Source organism: Meles meles, chromosome 9 (genome assembly GCF_922984935.1).
Source record: "Meles meles chromosome 9, mMelMel3.1 paternal haplotype, whole genome shotgun sequence".
NCBI classification, from domain to species: Eukaryota; Metazoa; Chordata; class Mammalia; order Carnivora; family Mustelidae; genus Meles; species Meles meles.
In genome coordinates this window covers 29244896-29269589 of record NC_060074.1, presented here as the reverse complement: position 1 = coordinate 29269589, position 24694 = coordinate 29244896, and the positions used below count along the sequence as shown (strand labels likewise).

Genomic DNA, 24694 nt, shown 5'->3' with positions numbered 1-24694 from the left:
CAAAAGGCTAGAGAGGAGGGTAGTAGGAGGCTGAGTGGGCATGCACCGTAAAATCAATTTGCCAGAAGTATGGCGGAAATAGACACAGGGGCTCATGAAGACGCTCCCTGCCGAGCGTGACTCTACAGCACGTGGGGACCCATGAGACGGAGAATTGAGCTTTAACAAGGAGTTTGGAACAGATAGTGACCCCATGCGACAAAAGGAAAGCAGAGACCGACTAAGAAGATGCTTGTGGTCGAGCTCTCCACTTAAGTGTAACTTAAATAGATATGAGAAGAAACTTCTAGGTGGCCAAGAGAGGATCCAGGAGGTGATGGGGTCCCTCTTACAAAAGGACCATTCCCTGCCCGCCTCCACCAGGTTGAATGACCTCCCCCGTTTTCCATCTAGCTCTACATCTAGCATACAGAAAGAGAAGCAGGTACCTGGAGGGACGAAGGTCAGGCTCAGGTGAGGGTAATGGGGAATTGGTTCAGGATAGGAGCTGGGAGCCCCTTATCTCCTCGCTGGCCCCCCTCACGCACCGTGTCTACGCCAGCCAGGAGCAGCTCAGGAAGACTGCCCATGGCGTCATGAGTACTGAGCTGTCCTCTGGTCAGCAGGAAGTGCAGGTAGCCAGATATCTGGACCTCATCTGGTCCCCTTGCCTGCAGCTGGGTCTCTATCTCCTTGAGTTTCTCATCAATCAGCTTCTTCCCTGCAGGGGCAATGGAGAACAAAGGCGGTCAAAAGTCATGATCCCCAAGGACCAAGAGCCACTCTGACAGCTGGTAGCCGGAGGCAGAATGTCCTGGCACAGACTTTGGAACCCACTCCCCTCCCCCTCCCCCCTACACCTGCCACTTCCTTCCCAGGCCTCCTCACCAAAAGAGAAGATGGTGTTCCAGCCATCCAGATAGCGCTTCCAGAAAGGGAACAGGGAACGGGTCCACTTGGGGAGGAAGGTGACATAGACTGAGTTCTGGAACATGAGCCCGACAGATCTGACGAAGGCCACTGTGTCCTGGGGGATGGGGCGCTTCAGGCAGCCAATACGTTTCTCAAACAGGATGTAGCAAATAGCTGGCAGTGCACAAAGGACCCGAAGGGAGGCGATGTCATGGTCCCTGGAAGCCAGCGGCCCCGCCCCTGACCCCTGCCTCCTCCTCCTCCCAGGACCCTCTCCCAACTTGGGTACCTTCCAAAGCAAAGTAGTAGAAATGGTGAGCCATGTCAGACACCTGGTCACCCGAGGCGCTCTCTGCCAACAGCCGGTTCAGGTGGGCCATGAAGTCGTCGATCACCTCATTCACGACACCAGCGTAGAGTGCGGCCTCACTGGGCTTCAGCATCCGCTGGTTCAGAGTGTGGCGCAGCTGGTACCAGTGCTGCCCTTCCCTGTGCGGAACGGAGGAAGGGCACACTTGTGAGTAGCTGATGGAGGTTTAATTCAGGGGCGTCTCCCCCCTGCCCTGTGACCCCCACAGAGTCTAGGAAAGACTGACTCCTTGATTTAAAATTATAGAATCACTGAACTTCAAAGACCAGAATCTTCAAATCACAAAACTTCGGAGTCTTACTACAGCATCGAGGAAGTAGTCAAGGTGGGCATCTGGAGTCAGACTACCCAGGGCCAAATGATGATTACAGGTCTGATGACTACTGGCTGAGTGACCTTAGGCAGGTGACTTCTGTGCCTCAGTTTCCCCTTCAGTAAAACGGGAATAATAAACGTGCCTATCTTAGTAGGGTTGTTCAGACAATCACAGGGCTTCGATCAGAGCCTGTCACATGGTGAATGCTTAATGAATGTTGACTGTGATTATCTTAGGATGATACAATTCCAGAAACTTCTGTATGTGAAATTAAGGAAGAAGTGCGATGGTTCCAGTCCTTCTGCGTGGAGGATGAGGAATAAAGGAGGAGCAAATTAGGGTTCCTGGGAAGCTCAGATTCTGGACCTTCACGCTCTGCTTGACTCAGTGAGCCAAAGGGACAGACAGACCCACCTGGGTGATGCCCAGGTCTTCTTGCTACAATCATCCAGTAGGGGTTGGGTCTCCTAATCCCTGATTAGACAGGGATGCTCATCAGAGTGGGAACCTACCTCCCACAGGGGGGCTTCAGGTCTAGGGGCTGTCCCCACGCACAGCTGTCCCCCAAACCTACTACCTTTCCTAAGCAAGCTGGGCATGGGTCAATTTTTTAAAAGTTTGATGCAGAGTGGTAAGTACAATATGGCTCAATTTTAGGAGGAAGAAAGTAAACCCTATAGATCCATATGTATATTCGCATGTTTCCACATAAAGTAGGGAAGAATACCCACCAAACTGTCAGGATTACTTAGAAGGATGGGATGGGAGTGGGCAGTAGGGCGACAATGTTTTATTACTGGACTTTTTACAATAAGCACTACTTCTGAATTGTAAAAAACCAATAAGGTATTTTAAAAAGAGAGATATTAGGGGCTTGTGGGTGGCTCAGTGGGTTAAGTGTCTGCCTTCTGCTCAGTTCATGATCCCAGGGTCCTGGGTTCGAGCCCCACATCAGGCTTTCTGCTCAGCGGAGAGCCTCCTTCTCCTCTGCCTGCTGTTCCCCCTGCTTCTGCTCTCTCTCCCTCTTTCTTTCTGTCGAATAAATAAATAAAATCTTTTTTAAAAGAAAAGAAAAGAAAGATATTTAAAAAGGCTTACAGCAAGAACTGTAGTTTGTTTGTTTTTTTTTTAATTTGGAAAACTATTTATTTAAATGAACCTCAAACCCCAGGAGCTTTCTTTATTATGTTGGGAAGAGCTGCAGAAAGGTCAACTGAAATGCTGCTGAAAAAGAAATGAAAACCAGAATAGACTCATTTACTGGAACTTCAGGGTGTGGGTCCTTCTCCAAGAGTAAAATAATTCTCCCAATAGTAGCAATCAGATTTGCAGAATTTAAATGAGAGCATTTCGGTGGTTGTTAAAATATTTCCTGGGAGAACAATGTTTCATAAGATGAGATTTTTAAAAAACGTGTGCATATATGTGTGTATATATATATATATATATATATATATGTATATATATACATACACACACATATACATTTTAAAACAAAAAGAACTTCTCACTGGTTAGCAAAATAACTTTAAGATACATATAAGTGGTATAATATAATTAGGAAACTGGCCGTAGAGTGAAAAACTATAAATAGATAAATAGGGGTATGCATCATGTCCAGCTCCAATTCTAAATCCTGAGCCATCAACTCCAGTGAACACTTGACCTGGTGAAAACCTAAGACCCAAGTCCTTCCCTCAGGGCCAGACATCAAGTTAAAGAGCTCTGGAAGGACAGACGTTCGATTCTCTTTCCATAACTTTGAATAAAGGGCTCGTGAACTGTTGCAGTTCTGAAACTGTCCACCTGTGAAGAAACCGCAAAAAAGAAACAAACATGCGATGGGAGAATGAACATCCAGGCATCAAAGACAGATGAAATGCACCCACCAACTGGTTTGCTTCCTTTCCAAAAGTATCAAGGCATTAAGTTCTTAAATTCCAGAATCAGAGAGATCGATTCCACCACTCACTAGTGGTAAGTGATGCAAAAACCTCTCTAGGCTTCAGTTTCTCCCTCTGTAAATGGAGATAATCACACTATCTTGGGCTGGTGAGAATAAAATGAAATAATACCTGTAAAGAGACTAGCCTGATACCAGGCATATTCTAAACACCTGCTTAGCTATTATCACTGGTGCGGCTACTGCAACCACGGCCAGGACCAACTTCAATCCCTTAAGAAATGACGAAAGCATGAGATGTCAAGCAACTAGGGAAAATAAAAGTCTTTCATTATTTTTGAAGCTCTGTTTACATACTACAGCAAAAAAAATACCTGTACTAGGGTGAAAGAGGTGATGGGAATTAAAGAGTAAAACTTATGCTGATGAGCACTGCGTAGAATCAGAATTGTTCAATCATTATAGGGTACATGTGAAATGAATAGAACCCTGGATGTTAACTATACTGGAATTAAAATAAAAAACAATTTCTAAAAAGCCCTATATATACCCAGGTACAACCTGTAGCACTGGGAATGGTTCATCACCAATGATTCTCAATGGTTTATCTCAACAGGCATATGCGTATATGGCATATTCAGCCCATCCTTGAATTGGTCACTGCCAAAATAACCTTAACTCTTTTGGGTGTAACTTCAAGGCCGAGACTTACATCGGTTTCTGCGTATGGAGAGCATCTGTGGAGGTTATATCCAACAACAAACCTATAGTACATAATTTAGGAAATATTTTTAAAGTTAAATTCAGCCTTCCTAACTAGTATGGTGATGGTGTTTTTTTCAACTACGCACAGATATGTCCTATTATGACTGAAGTTGGTGTATTTTTCAACCACAATGTGAAATAATGGAGCTTGGAATGTCCTAGAGATAGCTTGGAGAGATTCCACTCCAAACTTCCCATTTTACATAAGAGAAACATAAGGCCAAGGAAGGTGAAATTATTCCTTTTGTCCAAAGTCATACAATATACTAGTGGAAAAGATAACGAAAGGTCCCTGGGCTTCAGCATCCCAACCACAGCTTTTTAGACTGAGTATATCAGGCTCAGAGGACGCAGGGCGAGCCCACTCTGCCCGTTATCCACTGGCTTCCCAATGCCACTGTCCTTGGGCCTGGCCCTCTGAGGCCTTGTACCAGTCCCTTCAGGCCCCAGCTCACGTGGTGAAGGGCCCATAAGCCAGGCCCTGCTGGTCCCGGTGCTCCTTCCACAGTTCCATGTCGTTCCGTACTGGGTACTTGCCCTCTTGCCGCATCACTCGCTCCAGGAGGGGGGCACTGGCCAGGTTCACATGGGTCTGAGGCCCTACGCGGGTTACCCAAATTGGACCATACTTGGCCTTGTTCAGCACCTGTGGGGTTCAACCAAAGCTGAATAACCATGGCCTGTCCAAGCAGGCATTTACTAGAGAGGGGATGGGATCAGGGAGTATCTGATAGTCACACCAGGGTAAGTGGGCTGGGCAAAAGCGCATTGTATAGGAGGCAGACACTAGGATGGCCTGTGGTTCTCAAAGAAGAACACTGAAAAACATGGGTACACAGGAGTTAGAATACTGAGAGCAATGAGTAGCTGGCAGAACAGGGGCAGTCGAAGTCCTTGGAGAAATGAAATTTTAGAAAAATGGGGTATGTGGCAAACTGGGGTCTGTTTTGAGGTACAGACACTTGGGGTCCGAGGTTTTAGAAAAACTGAACCCTTTAGTGAGGTATAGTAGAAAGCCTAAGCATTTAAACAGAATGTAGCTTGCTGTCAATGAGATAAAGATAAATATCTCATAAAATCAGTAAGAAAAAGAAACACAATAGAAACTCCAGGAAAAACAAGAAGCTGAATGAGAAAACCAGGATTCAAATAGGAAGTATATTATGTAGTATAAGTTTTTATTTTTAAAGAATTTATTTATTTATTTAGAGGAAGAGAGGGACAATACAAGTGGGAGGGGCCGATGGAGAGAGCGAGAGAGAGAGAGAACCTCAAGCAGACTCCATGCTGGGCTCAGAGCTCGATGAGGGGGGCTCGATCCCAGGACCCTGACATCATGACCTGAGCCAAAACCAAGAGTCAGATGCTTAACCGACTGCCACCAGGCACTCTGGTATGAATTATTTTTATTTTTATTTCTTTTCTTTTCTTTTTTTTAGTTTTTAAAATTTTTTTTTAAAGATTTTATTCATTTATTTGACAGAGAGAGAGAGACCACAAGTAGGCAGAGAGGCAGGCAGAGAGAGAGAGGAGGAAGCAGGCTCCCCGCGGAGCACAGAGCCCGATGCGGGGCTCGATCCCAGGACCCTGAGATCATGACCTGAGCCGAAGGCAGCGGCTTAATTCACTGAGCCACCCAGGCGCCCCTAGTTTTTAAAATTTTTTAAAGAGATTTTTATTTTTATTTATTTATTTGACAGAGAGAGACACAGTGAAAGAGGGAACACAAGTAAGGGGAGTGAGAGAGGGAGAAACAGGTTTCCTTCCAAGCAGAGAGCCCAAAGCAGGGCTAGATAACAGGACCCTGGAATCATGACCTGAGCTGAAGGCAGACGCTCAGTGACTGAGCCACCCAGGTGCCCCATTAATTTTTTTTTTAATAAAAAACTTTATTAGCTGTGTTAAGTAACATAATTTTCAAATATTTTATCTTAGAATTTCTAAAGCACTTGACAATTGATACCCATAGCATCTATGAAATTGACATGAGTATAATGTTTTTATAGTCACTGAAAATGAGGGGGGAATAAATATATTTTGGTTTTAGGGGGTAAGACTTAAGAAGAATCCATAAAAACTGAGGCTAAATTTACTGACTAAGTTACACTTACAGACTTAAAGAATATGAAATATAGTGTTTTCCCAAGTACTTCATCTTTCATAATCTGTTACTGAGAAGATGTTAAGGGGATCAGAATCTCCCCAGTACAAAAATTAGACCAGAGCATTTCTGTAAAAGATGTGTTAAAATTACAGAGAAGTGATCTTTCATTCAAATTATAGAAGGAAACTTCACCCAACTCGTGGTCCAGAAAAACAGCCATCTTCCTGGGTACTATTATGCACATTGAAAACCAGATTCATGTGACTCGATTGCCTTCAATATATTACTCAGTTACCCAGAATCCACCCTGAACTAACAGCTGATTCTGTCAGTTCCTAGGAAAACAACCTTGACAAACCCCCAACACCTTTTTAGTTTTGTTTCCCACTTCTATGTCCCAATAATGCCTGCTGGTCTGGTTTGGAACAGATGACTCTCTGGAAACTACAGTGATTCTTGGAGAAAAACAGGCATATCCATACATTGCTGGTGGCAGTCTAAATGACACAAACCTACATTGAGGACAATATGCTAATATTTATAAAAATTACAAATACATTTATAAACAAAGTATGGGATGTCTACATAATGGAATACTATGTCACCTTAAAAGAGGATAAGCAGCTCCTTATGCAGTAATATGGAAAGATGGACTATAATGTGGGAAGACTGATAGATAACCAAGGCAGGCTGTTAAATGGAAAAGTGTGCTATCTTCTAAGAAAGGCGGGCCAAATAAGAATACACAGCATTTACATTCGCTTTCATAAAGAAACTAACGCAAGCGATTAGCTATGGGCTGGTGGAGGGGACGGCAGTGGGAGGCAAGACTGTATGAAGTATATCTGTCATATTGTTTTGGGTTTTGAACTATGAGAATGAATTCAAATTTTTTTAATCTAAAGGGGAAAAAAGAAAGTGTTTTGTGAAATAATGAGTCACCTGCTGTTCATCAGGTAATTCCAGAAAGCAGGAAAGGCTTGCTAAACCTCTCGATTCATGTATATACTCCTTAGATTTATAAGTGGGCCCTAGCTTTGTTCACTTGGTTTATTTCTCATAAGGGTTCCATTTTTTTAAGTGGTACTTTTATGGGGGCACCTGGGTGGCCCAGTTGGTTAAGTCCCAACTCTTGATTTCGGCTCAGGTCATAATCTCAGGGTTGTGGGATCGAGGTTGTGGGATCTGCAATGGGCGTGGATCCTGCTTGGGATTCTTTCTCTTTTCTCTCTCTGCACACTCACCCCCCTCTCTCTCTGTCTCTAAAAATTAAAAGAAAAGTTGTAAGTGGTTATATGTCTGTTGTTCTGTACTGAATTCCTTAGGAGAATTATCCTAAATGTAAAGTTTAATTCCTTTCCAGTTGGTTTATTTAAGATACTAATGACTTAATAATAATGATAATCATAATAAATATTTCCATGGAGCTTAGCATAAACCAGACACTGTTCCAAGCACTTGACTTATTTTGGAAATTCAGTTCTGGGTGCCTGGGTGGCTCAGTCGTTAAGCGTCTGCCTTAGACTCAGGTAATGATCCTAGGATCGAGCCCTGCATCTGGCTCCCTGCCCAGAGGGAAGCCTGCCTCTTCCTCTCCCCCTTCCCCTGCTTGTCTTCCCTCTGTCTCTGTGTCTCTCTCTTCAAATAAATAAATAAAATCTTAAAAAAAAAAATTCCGTCTTCACTACAGCTGTAGGAGAGGGGTGTAACATTACCACAGTTTTGTAGATGAGGGAACTTAGGCCCAAGGAGGTTGCCCAAGGTCACATTACTGGGAAGCAGAAGAGTCAGAATTCAAACTCAGACCACCTAGATGGAGGTCATGCTCTCCACCACCTGAGGAAACTGACCCCTGAGAAAAGTGACTGTGACTTGCTAACCAGAAACAAACTTAGAGCCTTTAAAAATAGGTACTATTCAAAACCAACATAACTATGCAATAAATCAGGGGTCCTCACTGAACTACTGACATTTGGGGCTGGATGATTCTTGGTTGAGTTAGGATTGCCCTGTGTATGTTACGATGTTTAGCAGTATCCTTGGCCGTTACCCATGAGCATCTCTCTGCCCTCCAAGTTGTGACAATCAAAAACATTTCCAGACATGGCCAAAATGTCCCCAGAGGGGCGAAATCATGCAGGTCGAGAACCTCCACAATAACCCCCAACTTTTTATCATTGTTGCTCTTGGTTTGTTTATTTGTTGTTGTTTTGTAACCCCAACTTTTAAAATTTTTAAAATTTTGGGGGCGCCTGGGTGGCTCAGTGGGTTAAAGCCTCTGCCTTCGGCTCGGGTCGTGATCCCAGGGTCCTGGGATCGAGCCCCACATCAGGCTCTCTGCTCAGCAGGGAGCCTGCTTCCCTTCCTCTCTCTGCCTGCCTCTCTGCCTGCTTGTGGTCTCTGTCAAATAAATAAATAAAATCTTTAAAAAATTTTTTTAAATTTCTAATTCTTTAATCTTAGAGGACTCTTTTTAAGAAACAAAACCTCATTTTGAAAAAAAAATACTTATCTGGAGTTCCGTTTCTTTTCCTTGTGATAAGTTCAAATTCAATCACATGCAACAGTTGTATAAAAATGCAAATAGTGGTTATCTCTGAGTCATGGTTTATAGATAGGTTACTTCCTTCTTTATACTGTAATTTGTTTTTCAGATTTTCTACCATGATCTTGGAATGGGGTTGGGGGAGTCATGTTTTTTTTGTTGTTGTTGTTTTTGTTTTTTTTTAAAGATTTTATTTACTTATTTGACAGAGAGAGATACAAGTAGGCAGAGAGGCAGGCAGAGAGAGTGAGAGGGAAGCAGGCTCCCTGCCGAGCAGAGAGCCCGATGCGGGACTCGATCCCAGGACCCTGAGATCATGACCTGAGCCGAAGGCAGCGGCTTAAACCACTGAGCCACCCAGGCGCCCAGGGGGAGTCATGTTTTAAAAGATTAGAGCTATAACCATTTACTTGGGGACCGGCTTCTTCTCTGGAATCCAAAACCTCCAGCACCTCTTCCTGGCTTTGAGTTTGCAGATTTCTGAGACATCTCCCCTTTGAATAGGCTATGCTTTCTTCCCTCTTCCACCGTATTCCTCTTCTCAGTTTACTCAGTGGAACTTAACTAGGATCTATTTCTGTAAGAACTTATTTTAGAAAGACACCAGAATACTTGCTGAAAGAGTGTGCGGTATCTGTGAACCTCCCATTAGGCTGTAACCTGAGCCAGTTAGAAAGCCCCAAGGTTCTCAGATAGATCCTGTCCAAGTGCCACTTTGCAGAACACAGTCCCCTAGGGATCATCTTCCAGGATGAATGGGAGGGGTAGCTTCCACCAAGTGAGATTCTGAAGGGGGAGAGGGATGAATTCACTCAACATTCATTTATTGAGCTCATATCCTGTTCCTCCTATACTGATCTCGGGGCTGAGGATACAACTGTGAGCACAGCAGGCCATCTCCCCTTAGAGAGTTTACATCTTAGTGCATGAGCCACACACTGGATTTGCTTATAAATTTCTCCCTAGTTATGTCTTGTCTCCTCAACTAGACTGAAAATCTTCAAGGGTAGGAACCATGTCATACTTTGTTACTGCTTCCCGTACTGGCTGACACATCACTAGACCCATTTTAGACACTTAATATTTAGTAGTTGTCAGTGAATCAGGTGGGGAAAAAAAGTTGCAGACAACACAGGTTGCAGACAGAAACAATGACAGACAGAAAGGAGGTGGGGAAGGAGATTCACAAGAAATTGATAACAGTGGCTCCAAAGGAGTGGTCACTAGCTGTAAAAGCCTGGAAGAGTAATCTGAAAAGGAAATTAAGAAAATAATTCCCTTTAGAATTTGGTCTGTTCTGGACTGAACGTTTATGTTTGGGGGAGTTTATATGATGAAGACCTAGCTCCCACCCCACAGTGTGGCTGAATTTAGAGATGGGGCCTCTAAGGAAGTAAGATTAAACAAGTAATTAAGATTAAATAAGAGTGAGTCCCTGATCCAATAGGATTAGTGACCTCATAAGAAGAGACATCAGAGAGCATTCTCTCCCTCTCTCTGCATGCAGACACCAAGAAAGGTCATGTGAGGACACAGGGAATAGGTGGCTGTCTACAAGCCAAAAAGAGAGCTGTCACCAGAAACCAACCATGCTGGCACCCTGATCTCAGATTCCAGCCTCCATAACTGTGAGAAAATAAATTTATATTGTTTAAGACACTCATGTTATGGTGTCTTATTATTATCTGTCATATTTTGTTATAGCAGCCAGAGAAGACTAATACAGAGCATCCAAAAGAATAAAATATGTAGGAATAAATTTAGCCAAGGAGATGAAACACTTGTACACTGAAAACTACAAAACATTGCTGGAAGAAATTAAAGAACTAAATAAAATGGAAAGATAGCCCATGTTCATGGATAGGGAGACTTAATATTGTTAAGATGGCGTACTCCCCAAGTCTACAGATGCAATTCAATCTTCACCAAAATGCCAATGGCCCTTTCTGTAGAAATGGAAAAATCAATCCTGGGTCACCTGAGTGGCTCAGTCGGTTAAGCATCTGCCTTTGGCTCAGATCATGATCCCAGGATCCTGGGATCCAGTCCCACATCTTGCTCAGCAGGGAGCCTGATTCTCCCTCTGCTTGCCTCTCCCTCTGCCTGTTGCTCCACCCCCCCCAGTTGTGCTCTCTCTCTCTCTCTCTCTGACAAATAAATAAAATCTTCAAAAAAAAAAATCAATCCTAAAATTCACATGGAACTGCAAAAGGCCCTGACTAGCCAATAAAACATTGAAAAATAAAAACATTGAAAAAGAAAAACAAAGTTGGAAGATTTACACTTCCTAATTTTAAGACTTACTGCAAAGCTACAATAATCAAAACAGTGTGGTAGTAGCACAAGAATACACATATACACCAATGGACAAGAACTGACAGTCCACATCTATGGTGAATGGATTTTTGTAAAGTGTGCCAAGACCATTCAGTAGAGAAAGAAAAACAATTTCCTCAACAAATGATGCTGGAACAACTAGAAAACCAAGTCCTAAAAAATGAAGTGGGACTCCTACTTCACTTCCTATACAGAAATTAACTTAAAATGGGTCAACAACCTAAATATAAGAGCTAAATTATAAAAGTCTTAGAACAAAACATAGAGGCAAATCTTCATGACCTTGGATTTGGCAACGGATTATTTAATTTGACACTAAAAACATGAGCAATAAAAGAAAAAAAAAGATGAATAGGACTTCATAAAAATTTAAAATATTTGCACATCGACAGATATTATCAAGAATGTGAAAAGACAATAAACAGAATGGGAGAAAATATTTGCAGATCATATGATGAGCGTTTGATATCCAGAAGATACAAAGAAGTCTTAAAAAACTCAACAGCGATTTTAAAATGATCAAAAGACTTGACATTTCTCCAAAGAAGACATACAAAGGGCCAAAAAGCACATGAAAAGACATTCAGCACCATTGGTCATTAAGGAAATACCAATCAATGCCACAATAAGATACCATTTCACACTCACTAGGATGGCCTTAATCCAAAAAAAAAAACCAGAAAATAATGAGTTTTTGGTGAGGATGTGGAGCAAGTGAAACCCCTGTACACTGGAATTGTAAAAATGATGCAGATGCTATGGAAAACCATTTGGCAGGTCTCCAAAAAGTTAAACATTGAATTACCATATGATCCAGCAATTCCATTGTTCCGTATATGCCCAAGAGAGATGAAAACATATGCTACACAAAGACTTGCACATGAATGTTTAGAGCGGCATTATTTGTAATAGTTGGAAGGTGGAAACAACTCGAACATCATCAGTTGGTGAGTGGATAAGCAAACTGTGGTCCATGCATACAATGGAATATTATGTCGCATAAAAAAGAATAAAGTAGGATAGATGCCACAACTTGGGTGAATCTTAAAAACGTGTTAAATAGAAGTCAGACACAACTGACCATTTACTGTATGATCCTTTTTTTTTTTTTTTCAAGTAAGTGCCACACCAGCATGGAGCCCAGTGCAGGGCTTGAACTCATGACCCTGTGATCAACCAAGACCTCAGCTGAGATCAAGAGTCAGACACTTAACCAAGGGGCCACACAGTCACCCCTGTATGATCCTTTTTATATGACTTATCTGGATAAGCAAATCCATAGAGACAGAAAGCAGATTAATGATTATCAAGGGGGTAGTAGGAGAGAGGAATGAGGCAAGATCGACTGGGGACAGCGAGTTTTTTGGGGGAACTGAAAAAGTTTTGACATTAGGGCAAGGTAGTGGTTTCATAACATTGAGAATACACTAAATGCCACTTAATAGACACTCTCAGATGATTAATTGTATTTTGTGAATGTCCCCTAAAACAAAACAAAACAAGCAGCCTAGAAGTTGGTGGTATTTAAAACCTCCAAGGGCACCTGGGTGGCTCAGCGGGTGAAGTGACTGCCTTGATTTCAGCTTGGATTTCGAGCTCAGGGTCATGAATTCAGGCCCCAGGTTGCCCAAAGCTTCCAGAGCCTCAGCAAGAACTTGTTTTGAACAAAAAACAGACCCTGACGGGGCGCCTGGGTGGCTCAGTTGTTAAATGTCTGCCTTTGGCTTGGGTCATGATCCCAGGGTCCTGGGATCAAGCCCCACATCGGGCTCTCTACTTGGTGCAGAGCCTGCTTCTCTCTCTCCCACTCCCCCTGCTTGTGTTCCCTCTCTCGCTGTCTGTCTGTCAAATAAATTAAAAAAAAAAAACTTTTAAAAAGAGTAGCCCCTCAGAAAAGAGAGAACAGAAAGAGGCTAAGGAATGTTCGCTTGAGTTGGTTCTTCTTTGGGTCCAAGGTTTTCTCTCTTGTAGATCAAGGAGGAAAGAGAACCAGACCAACCTTTCCTTTCTGCTGTCAGCTCCTAACCCAGGACAAAGGATTAAGCTTTGACGGGTATTTTTTCGTTGGTTTGTTCCAGAAAGAACACAGCCGCAGAGTCTCTGAGAGGGCCCTCTGTTGTGCAAAAATCCTGTGTTTGCAACTTTCCTAAGTGATAATTTGGCAGGCCATACATATCAAACCTCCGAACAAAATCTTTTGCACAACAATTCCATTTTAGGGCTTTATTCTGTGAAATGGGGACAGGCATGATATTTAGTGATAGATGTATTTGTGAAAGCTTTACACATAAAAAAAAAGAAATCTAAATATATAACGGTTCGGCAGATTCTGGTGAAGCCATACAACAGAACACTATTCAGCCATTAAAAATTGTTGTAGAAGTGTTTGTTGATATAGGAAGGTATGCATATTTATTTATTTTTAGATTCAAAAAAAAAACTTATTTGAGAGAGAGAGACAGCATGAGCATGGAGGAGAAGCAGAGGGAGAGAGAGAAGCAGACCCCTCACTGAGCCGGAAGCCCGACCACACGGGGCTCAATCCCAAGACCCTGAGATCATGACCTGAGCCGAAGGCAGTCGCTTAACCAACTGAGCCACCCAGGAGCCCCCATATTTATTTTTAATAAAGGGCAGGTTGCAAAAGACAATATATGGTATGCTTTCATTAAAAAAAAAAAAATATATATATATATATAGGGGCGCCTGGGTGGCTCAGTAGGTTAAGCCTTTGCCTTTGGCTCAGGTCATGGTCTCAGGGTCCTGGGATTCAGCCCCACATCGGGCTCTCTGCTCAGCAAGAAGCCTGCTTCCCCCTTCTCTCTCTGCCTGCCTCTCTGTCTACTTGTGATCTCTCTCTGTCAAATAAATTAATAAAATCTTAAAATATATATATATATATACACATATGTATATATATTTGATGAGACATCGGGAAAGGTGTGGAAATCTATTCACCAAAGATAAGCAAACGGGGATAATGCTTACTTATCACTAAGATCAGGTGTGTATTTATGTGTTCACTTCACAAATGTTTATCCAGCACCTACGTGTACAAGGCACTTTCACCTTTGCAGGGTTTGGGGATCATGGTTGCTTTGGATTTTCTTCTTTCTGTGCCTTTATATCTTCTGATTTTTCTACAATAAACACATATGTTTGTGTGCAGAATATTGTTGAATAGCCTGCAAATTACACCAGCCACATCGAAATGACATTTTCTCCTACAGGTGGTATGCACTCATAAATAATTAGCACACAACTCACATTCATGTGATTTTTTCCCCAAAAAAACAAGAGTAATTTTTACAGCAAAAAACTGCCTGTTGTTGTCATGTGTTTTTCCCTCATCCACAGCTGGCAAGATCAGTGCCGGGATCAGGGACAGCCTGGCGGGAGACTTTGTTCCAGTTCCAGCCCCAACACTAATAGGCTTTATCACTTTGTTGGATGACAGCTTCACTGTGGCACCCTCCTGACCTTGCGTGTACCCATACACACAAAGGCTGGAAATCAGCCTTCTCTGGGTCTTCGGGGCTGAACAAGCTGTGACCCTCCCAGGACACCGGAGGACAGGAGGCCAACCAGGAGCCACCACGAGGCCACCCAGCACTTGCCCCCTCATGTCCCCTGGAAGGCTGTCAGGAGACTGACAGCTTCTCCTCTGGGCTCTGCTGAGCTGTGTGCCTTCTGCCCCGCCCCCCTCAGGAAAGAGCCACAGAGTATAAACCCTGCAAGCTGCAATGGAGAAGGGGCCCCCCCACCATGGGGTATGCTGCAATTCACACTCCGTCATCCAACCCTTTTGTTTCTGGGCCGTCCTTTTGCGCGCATGGGACAACGACGTTGGGGGAGCTGCCACCTTTGGCTTATTCTTTTCACTCCCACTGTAAGTAATGAACTGTCGAAATCTTTACCGGAAAAATTGGTTATGTCTTGACATTGCCTAGTCTAATATGTGAACTGGACACAGCTGGTGCCCAGCATAGGGCTGGTAAAGTTACAATACCCTTTTAGAGAATGGGGACCACGTGGTCAGGTTTGGAGATAAAGCAGAACCCAAGATCTCCGAACATAAGTGCATTTGGGGGGCGGGCGGGGAAGTGTCCTCCCACCAGCGGATGGCATGGGACAGAACAGGAGAGAGAAGGCAGGGGAGCATGGGTCTTCCCAACATCCTCTCCATCCTGTTAATAAAAGGCCACTGAAAAGGTGCTGTGGTGGCTCAGTCAGCTGACCCTGCGGCTCAGGTCATGATCTCACGGGTCATGAGATGGAGCCCCAGGGTGGGGTCCGGGCTCAACAGGGAGTCTGCTTGAGTTCTCTTCCTCTGTCTCCCTTCGCACACCCCTCCCGCTCATTCTCGCACTCTCTCAAATAAATAAATAAATAAATAAATAAATAAATAAATAAAAAGGCCACTGAAAATTGAAATTAACTGCAAAGCTGTCCTTCTGTTGGAGCTGTCCCCTTGCACTGCTCCTTTTCCCCCCCGACCTTCCAGCCACTGCCCACTTCCTGAAGCACCTGAGTTAAACCCTTTGGTCTGAGTCTCTGTAAAAAGTGACTGATGGGGGGCCTGGGTGGCTCAGTGGGTTAGCTTCTGCCTTGGGCTCAGGTCATGATCCCAGAGTCCTGGGATTGAGCCCCGAGTTGGGCTCTCTGCTCAGCAGGGAGCCTGCTCCCCCCACCCCCCACCCCTGCCTGCCTCTCTGCCTACTTGTGATCTCTGTCTGTCAAATAAATAAATAAATAATCTTCAAAAACAAAAACAAAAACAAAGCGACTGATGGTTTGGAACACGAATGGCGGCCAAGCAAGAACAAAAGGGAAAGTGATTCTGGGAGAGGCCCATGAGTCGACTCCTATAAACTGTTGCAAAATGAGCGGCTGAGCAGCGGGTATTGAGACCCCTCCCTGACAGTGTTCCTAAAGTGTCAGGAACATTCCTCTGATGTCTCAACTTTTCATTGTATAATGACATCTTGTTGGTTGGCAAGCTGAAGGTCTCAGAAGGAATGACCAGTAAGATTCAGAGTCCATTTGCCAAGTACTTTTGGAAACAATGTTGGTAGGGTAACAGCATGGAATCCCTCTGGCAGCCAGAGAAAAATGGCCATCTTTTGCCAACTAAAAAGCAGTATATTCCTGATAGAAAAGTTGCACCTGCACGACGCCTAGGCGGCTCAGTTGGTTAAGCATCTGCCTTAGGCTCAGGCCATGAACCTGGGAATCCTTGCTCAGCAGGGAGCCTGCTTCTCTCTCTCCCTCCGCCTGCCGCTCCCCCTGCTTGTGCTTTCTCTCTCTCTCTGTGTGTCAAAAAAATAAATAAAAATCTTAAAAAAAAAAAAAAAGTTGCCCCTGTAAAAAAGAACCACACAGCACCGAGGGCGGGGGGGTTGTCAGCCCATTGTTCCTGACAGGTTGACTTACATGGGGTTTTTAAACCCTCCTCGTCAAAGCTGATGAGATCACAGCATCCTTTTAGGAGAAAGACAGTGAGACCCCACAGGCCAGTCTGTAACAGGATCCTGGTAGACAGTCACAGACCCGGTGGACTTGTTTAGTGACAAGGTGACAAGGGTCTTTGACCATGGTCCCTGAAAGCCCTGGTGAGTTGTGTTGGTTTTTAGAGCAAAAGGGGAGAGGGCCTCAAAAAATGGTTAAAAAGCACTCCACGGTTGTTCCTTACTCTTCTGGATCACCAAGAAAAGCAACTCTGTTTCTATCGGACAGCTGGCTGTGGCTACAGGTAAAATATGCCTTGTTATCAAGGGCACTCAGTTGCTCAGAGATACACTGAAGTCCCCTCTTCAATGAGCAGGAAAGGAAAATTCTGGAAAGATTTGGGCAAAAGCCTAATGAGACTCTGGAAGTTTGGTCACTCCAGGCAGCAGATGGGGACACCTGGGTGGCTCAGTCAGTTAAGCATTTGCCTATGGCTCAGGTTATAATCATGACCCCAGTGTCCTGGGATAGAGTCCCACATCAGGCTCCTTGCTCAGCAGGGAACCTGCTTCTCCCTCTGCCTGCTGCTCCTGCTGCTTGTGCTCTCTCTCTCTCTCTGACAAATAAATAAAATCTTAAAAAAAAAAAAAAAAAAGAAAGAAAACCACACCAGTTCCACCAGATGAGAAGGAATGGAAATCAACATGTCACTTAATGACGGACCCCATGCTCCTTAGACACTCCAGCCACGAGCACGAACGCCTCAGCTGTTGAAGGAAAGACAGACGAAGACAGATCACAGCTTGTTGCACAGGGTCCTTCCATCCATGATGAAACCATCATCCAATAAGCACCCAGGGATGACAAGGGAGGAAGCCATAATTTCCCATAGGGACGTTGTAACCACAGCAGGATTTATAGTGGAAAACATGAATGCCCAGATGATCAGAGCTAATCACTTATGCTGAGATCGAACTGTTTGTTCAATGGGAACCATCGGCTTTAGGGGACAGTTAAATCTGCTCCTGCACCCCAAAGACAGATGCTGGAAAACTATTCATCTCTGAGCAACGAACTTCCCAGAATGGAAGCCTAGATAGAGAGTAAGGTCAATGCCCCTCAGGCTAAGCAGAGAGAGGGGCATGTTATGAATTGAAATGTGCCCTCCCTGCAAATTCATATGCTGAAGTCCAACACCCAGTGCCGCAGAATGTGACCTTATTTTAAAATAGAATAAAGAAGTAATCCAGCGAACAGTAGGGTGGGCCCAAATCGAGTATGAGTGATGTCCTAAGAAAAGGATATTTGGACGCAGACGCACGTGCATACAGGGAGACCGGCAAGCGAACACCAAGACAGGCATTCTACCAGGCAAGAAAGAAGATCTGGAAAAGATCCTCCCTGCACAGTCCTCAGAAGGAGCCTAACATGCCAAAACCTTGGTTTGGGGCTTCTGGCCTCCAGAAACCATGAGACAGTACATCTCTGTTGGTTAAGCTGCTCGGCTTGTTGTCCTTTGTTACGGCAACCCTCGCACAATGAACACATCCAGACAACATAGGAATACAGGCATCCAGGATGTAGGACCATCTGGACCTGGTTCACTATGTCGCCAAACTGGAGACTGACAGTTTGCCCAGGAAGGAAATTCTCTCTCGCTACCAGAACTGAAAGACCTAGGCTGTAGGAGGGGAGAATCGCCAGTCACCATCAGCACTGACTGTGCACCAACAGAAGGAGGGCCAAGGGGACCAAGGCACCTTTGCTGAGGTCTGTGTGGTCTGGAGCGCTGCAGACTGGGGCCTCCACTCTGCCCCTCTCCCCAGACCTTAGCCCCTTCAAAAACAAACACAACTAGGGCAGAGGCCCAAGTCCCTCCTTCCCTGAGGAAGACCACAGTCCTTATGCACTCATTGGCTAAAATGTGTTTGGGACTTGAATACAACCAAGGTTGTCAGAATTTTTCAGTGTTTTTGGCCTCTGGGCACAAGTCATTAGGATGCTGAGAAATACCCAGGGTCATGGCTGAAAAATGACTTCAGCTGGATTTGGATGTGTGACTCTCAGATGGGACAACAGACTGATGTAATTTTGTGGGTATGTTAATCAGACCTTTTTAGAGAAACAAAACCACAGGGGTATATGTATATCTAGAGGGAGATTTATTTTAAGGAATTGGCTCATGCAGTTGTGGGGGATAGCAAGTCTCAAATTTATAGGGCAGGCCAGAAGGCTGGAAATTCCAGCAGGAGTTGATGTTGTAGTCTTGAGTCTGAAGGCAGCCTGGAGGCAGATTTCCTTCTTCTAGGGACATTAAGTCTTTTCACTTAAGGCCATCCACTGATTTGACGAGGCCCACCAACCCACATTACAGAGGGTAACTGCTCTACTCAATGGGTACTGATTTAAACGGTAATCACACCTATAAAATATCTTCATGGAAATACCTAGACTAGTCTCACCTAATCTCCCTTGGGAGGTTGTCATGAAACAGTTTCTCTTCACCTCCCAGGTTCTGACGAAGTGCTGCCTTTCGGCCCACCCCCACCCCGACAAGAGCCACAGAGTAGAAATGCCCCTGGCTGCCGTCTAGAAGGAACGCGTCGGCAACAGGGCACCCTGTAACTCACATTGGTGGGCAAAGTTTCAGTGTCGCCCTTTTGAATGTGTGGGACAGGGTTCACCGGGAGCTGGGACCTTTGCCTCTTTTTCCTTTCACTATGTAAGCCGTCAAACGTCTAAACCTGAAAGTGGCTTGTTGTATCTTTATTGATTCAATCAGTTGGGCCTTAGCTTTGCATTTTCTTCTTGAAATTTTGTTAGTTAAATAAGTAAGAGAACTATACTGTTAGTTGATCCCCAAGGTACACTGTGGCTAGCCATATGTTAAGGTCAACAACTCAAGGCAGGTCATAATGGCCATTGCACACATTTTAGGCATGGTGCCTAGAACGTGCTAATCTCTCTCTAGGCAGGGGATGGTTACCTAGGGTGTGTAAACAGGCTTGGGGTGAGGAGGGAAAGCTGAAATTCTATGTAATATGCTGTATACGGACTCATTTTTTGCTGTTGTAAAGGGCCATAGCTTTCAGATTTTTAATCTTGTTAGGTCGGGGACCCAAACAGAGTTAGGAAACTCAGCTTTGGGTTGTGATAGAGATTTGCTCCTTAACCGGATTCTGGTCAGGCTCTCCCCAGCCCTCTTCTCAGCTAGGCCTCGCTGTGGAGAAAGACTCGAGCACACCAACATACTTTCTAACAGCTCAGAGTAGCATCCCTAGGATGACCTTCATCCCTCGGAGAAAGGCCTGCCTAAGAAAACCCAAGGCTGCCAAAAGAATTTCCTGTTTGTTCCAGCCGACACCTAAAAATAAGGCCCCTGTGTCCAGTCCCTGAGGAAATGTAGAAGTCTAACTCTGATAAGCCCCGGCTAACAAACCAGATGAGCCTCACATGGACCAAACACCCCGTTTCCTGCTTTTTGTGATTTTTCATTTCCCTGACTCTGCTCAGGCCCCCACCGTCCCACTCCCTCCTCCCTCACTCTCCTTAAAACGCCCAGTCATACCTCCCCACAGTCTCACAAAGCAGAGGGAATTTATCTCTTTCCCCTCCTGTCACTCATTACTGAGGAAAATCTGTTTTCACCACTTTCACGAATGTCTCCTGCGCTTCTCTTTGACAGTTATATGTACCTTGAAAACTCAAAAAATAATACCAAACCCCAAAGTGGAAACCCCATGAACCTCCATCAACAGACGGTCAAAGAACCTATTGGGGCATAGCCCATGAGGGAATATTACTCAGCTGTAAAAAGGAACAAAGGACTAATAGAGGCCCCAGCGAGGATGAACCTGGAAAACAGCTCACTAAGTGAAAGATGCCTTTCACAATCGACCACATAGCCAGTGAGCCCGTTTATACGAAATACCCAGAATAGGCAAATCCACAGAGAGGGAAAATGGACTAGTGGTTGCCAGGGACTGATGAGGGAACGGAGCCCGGATGATGCTAGAAAGCCCCAGGTTTCTTTCCAGGGCAATGAAAATATTCTAAAATTAATGTGGTGATGATCGCCCAAGTCTGGGAATCTCCGAAAAGCCTTGTAATTGTTCAGTGGGATAGATGATAGGGCACGTGATTCTACCTCCATAAAGCTGTCACCAGAAGAAAAAAAAATAACATTAAAATCATCTAAAATCTCCACGAGGAAAAATTGATACCACATGGCAATGTTCTGTTTTCCTACTTAAGGGCCTGTTCCGTGTACTGACTAGTGGACTCCTCAGGGAGGCTCTCGGTACAGCAAAAAACCAAACCAAAACAAAACAAAACCCATGAAAACAGCAAGTAAATCGCTTTTACTTAACGAAAGTAAACTCACAAACTCCATGTACTATTTTGCCGGTAGCAACAAGCTTGCCCCTAAAAGTTGGCAGCCATCAGTTGGATAGACAGAAGGAGAGAGGCAACGGTCAGCACGGGCCACTCTGCTTCCACTGACAGGTGTGGCCGAAAGAAGGCCCACTCAGGGTCAGAGGTGAAGAGGAGCCCCACTGGGATAGTCCTGTCTCAGGACTGTCAAAGTGTCGTCAGGAATTTAGCCCCAACCCCCTCCCACAAGTGGAATTCACATTTCCAAGAGACAGAAGGTGCTAAATAATTAACAGCATTCCCCGGTCCTCCTCGCTCTCAACCTGGCCTTGAATGGTCTCCGAGATCAGACCAAGCCAGTGGCTCCATGTGGACTTAGGATGAGCAGGACTGCTTGTATTTTTTATTATGGATATTTACTGGATATTTTACTGGATAGTTAAAGAAAATAACATTATAAATACACACGCACCCACCGTTACTATGTGTCATATTTGTTTCAAATCTTTTTTCTTTTTCTTTAAGATTTTATTTATTTATTTGACAATCAGAGATCACAAGTAGGCAGAGAGGCAGGCAGAGAGAGAGGGGGAAGCAGGCTCCCCGCTGTGCAGAGAGCCCGATGTGGGGCTCGATCCCAGGACCCTGAGATCATGACCTGAGCTGAAGGCAGAGGCTTAACCCACTGAGCCACCCAGGCACCCCCTCAAATCTTTTTAAAAAATGAAAACATTAAAAAAAAAAAGAAAAGAAAACATTTCCAAGTCTCCTTCTTATCCTTCCCTTTGCCCTCCCTTCCCAGAACAACTACTATTCTGAATTTGAAATGTATTCTTTCCGTCAATGTTTAAATAATTTTACTACATATATATGTGTCCAGCGACAGCCTATGGTACTTTTGTGCAGTTTTTAATTTACAGAAATAGTATTCTATTGTACCTATCATTCTACAGTCAACCTTGTTTTGAGTTATATATGAGTACATTAAAAGCTTGTGCATTTGTTATGACTGTCCTATACTGTTCCATTGTAGGACTATATCACAATTTCTTTATCCTGCTCATGGGCATTTAACATGGTTCTGATTTTTTTTATTTTACAAACAAGTTTGCAAAGAAAAAAATGTGGTGCACGTGTGCAGCCATTACTTCAATAATCATAAAAATGTCTGTTTTTACGCAAGAAGACAAAAGTGTTGTAAGTTACAAAGACATGCACTGTAGGCCAGTAAGAATTTCCCTGGGACTGTCCTGTTAATTTTGGCTGTTCTAACTGGTGTAAGGTGGTATCTCAATGTGGTTTTGATTTGAATTTCCCTGATGGCTAGTGATGATCAGTTGGGGGAAATCGGAGAGGGAGATGAACCATGAGAGACTGTGGACTCTGAGACACTGAGGATTTTGGATGGGAGGGGGATGGGGGGTTGGGTGAGTCTGGTGGTGGGTATTAAGGAGGGCATGTATTGCATGGAGCACTGGGTATGGTGCATAAACAATGAATCTTGGAACACTGAAAAAATAAAATTAAGATGTTAAAAAAAAAAAAGAAAAAACATACATTAAAAAAAAAAAAAAAGAATTTCCCTGGGACTTAGCACTCTAGATAAACAACGGGCTGAGGGGAGTGGGTGATTCAAGACAACGCACCTGGGGCGCCCTCAGAGGGGCTGTGGGGTGGAGACAGAAGCACCGCTCAAAACCCCCCCCTACACCTGCAGCCTTCACCCACCCCGAAGCAAACCCACGGTGTGCAGAGCTGAGCGCACTTTGCCTACACGCAGAGCTGGTCTTGGGTGGAAGTGTGAGAGTACCCCAAGAACAAGGAATGTGCCATCAGCAGTGGACATAGAAGTGGAAAGAGGGTGTAGCACGGAGGTGGAAATCGAAAGGACCCAGAGCCAAACAAGAGTGCGAGGGGAAGGGATGTCAGAGGACCTCAAAATACTATGTTACACCAGGAAGCACGCAGTCAGCCATGCATTTATCTCCGGCTTTCTGTTCTTAGGCTGTTGTTGTTTTCATGGTAATAGGTCCTCTCCTTGTCAACAGAGAAAACCTGGTGGAGGTCCAGAGCAGTTCCGCAATAAAAGATAAGACTTCCTCCTAACTCCCCTCTCCAATGCCAAGACCCCCACACAGAGGCAACCATTCATTACCAAGTTCTTGCGCGTCCTCCTGGAGAGATTTTATGCACCTACTAAACATATACATGCATATATTTAGTTTTGTGCCTTACTTTTTTCCCATCTCTTAGCAGGCAATTCATATTAATATACAGAGCTGCAGTCTGTTTTAATGGTTGCATAAAATTCCATCATATGAAGATACTATAATTAATTAGTCCCTTACCAGGACACGTACGTCATTCTACGCTCTCCCAATTGGAAATATTGCTACCTTGACTACTCGGTGGTATTCTTTTGACCACAGAACTTTATCTGTAAGATAAAAATTCTAACAGCCATTGCTAAGTTGGTATGATTCATACCTTTGACCTTAATACCTGGTTTCAAATTTCCCATCCCTGTGGCTTAAAAGCCATCCACCCAGTTTGGCCATAGGCTCAAGGACAACGTCTCGTGTCTGCCAGATGCGTCTGAGAGCCAACTAAAGGTAACTAGAGGATAATCTCTGAAAGGCTGGATGGTAACAGGAGTCCTGGAGCAGAAAATCCATCTAATCAATGGTATTAGCCAAACCGAAGAAAGAATGTGTTAACAGAATGAGAATGGCCATTACAGAACCCAGAAGTGGGGAGCCAAGCAGCAAGAATTTGGCAGCATTCATCTCTCAAGAGAGAGGTACTTAATCTAACAGACAGGCACCAGAGAGGCCCATTCAACCAGGTTTCTCCAAAGCCCAGATGAAATTTCCTTCCATGCAGTTCTGTCCTTTCATTCTGGGGCCTCTGGACACCAAGCACCACTCACGTAATGACTATTTTCTCTCCCTGGGTACTTGGATCCTAGAAGAGGATGTGGTGGATTAAAGATGGCCATGGGTTTATTGACACCGTTCCCATTGAGAGATGAGGTCTACGTCTTCTTCTCTGGAATCTGGGGGGCTCCGTAACTGCTTTGATGGGTAGAATACAGTCGAAATGACACTGTGCTGGTTTGCAGGCCCAGGGCTTAAGAAACTGGTCACGTCCACCTTCCAGCTCTTGGAAACTCACTTTGGGGGAAGCCAGTACCTTGCAAGAACTCTGACTATCCAGAGACCACAATGATGGGCGGAAGCCTAGGCTGACCATACGGAAAGAGAGAGAGAGAGAGAGATACTCAGCTGATGTGGCCAAACTAGCCCAGGCACTGAACATGCAACTGAAGAAACCATCTTGGAAATTCCAGGCCCAGGAGTCATGACATGGGAAAAAACTGAGGAAGCCAGCCAAAAGCCAGGCACAGGGCCCAGAAATACGGCCCCGCTTGAGCCATCCCAGCCATGGCCAGCCATTCAAACGGAAGCCCCACTACACTGTGAAGCTGAGGCAAGTCAGTTCTGACTTACGCTGCTCAAATTCCTGACCCACAGAATCAGGAATGTAACAAAACGTTGGTTTAAGCCATTATGTTGTTACACAGCAATAGATAACTGGGATACAGGGTTTCTATGTGATTCAGTATTAGGATCCCCCAGAGG

At 44.4% G+C, this 24694-nt stretch overlaps 1 protein-coding gene across 1 annotated transcript in view; it reads right to left on the bottom strand.

Annotated features, from left to right (window-relative positions):
* The window catches only part of LOC123950698 (sterol 26-hydroxylase, mitochondrial), a 32260-nt gene that overhangs the window by 1269 nt on the left and 6297 nt on the right, over nt 1-24694 (bottom strand). The window contains exons 2-5 of the mRNA XM_046018959.1: nt 4701-4891; nt 1181-1380; nt 868-1065; nt 528-700 (exon numbers count right to left, since the gene is read on the bottom strand). Of these exons, the coding sequence (XP_045874915.1) occupies nt 528-700; nt 868-1065; nt 1181-1380; nt 4701-4891 (762 nt within the window). The remainder of the gene's footprint in view (nt 1-527; nt 701-867; nt 1066-1180; nt 1381-4700; nt 4892-24694) is intronic.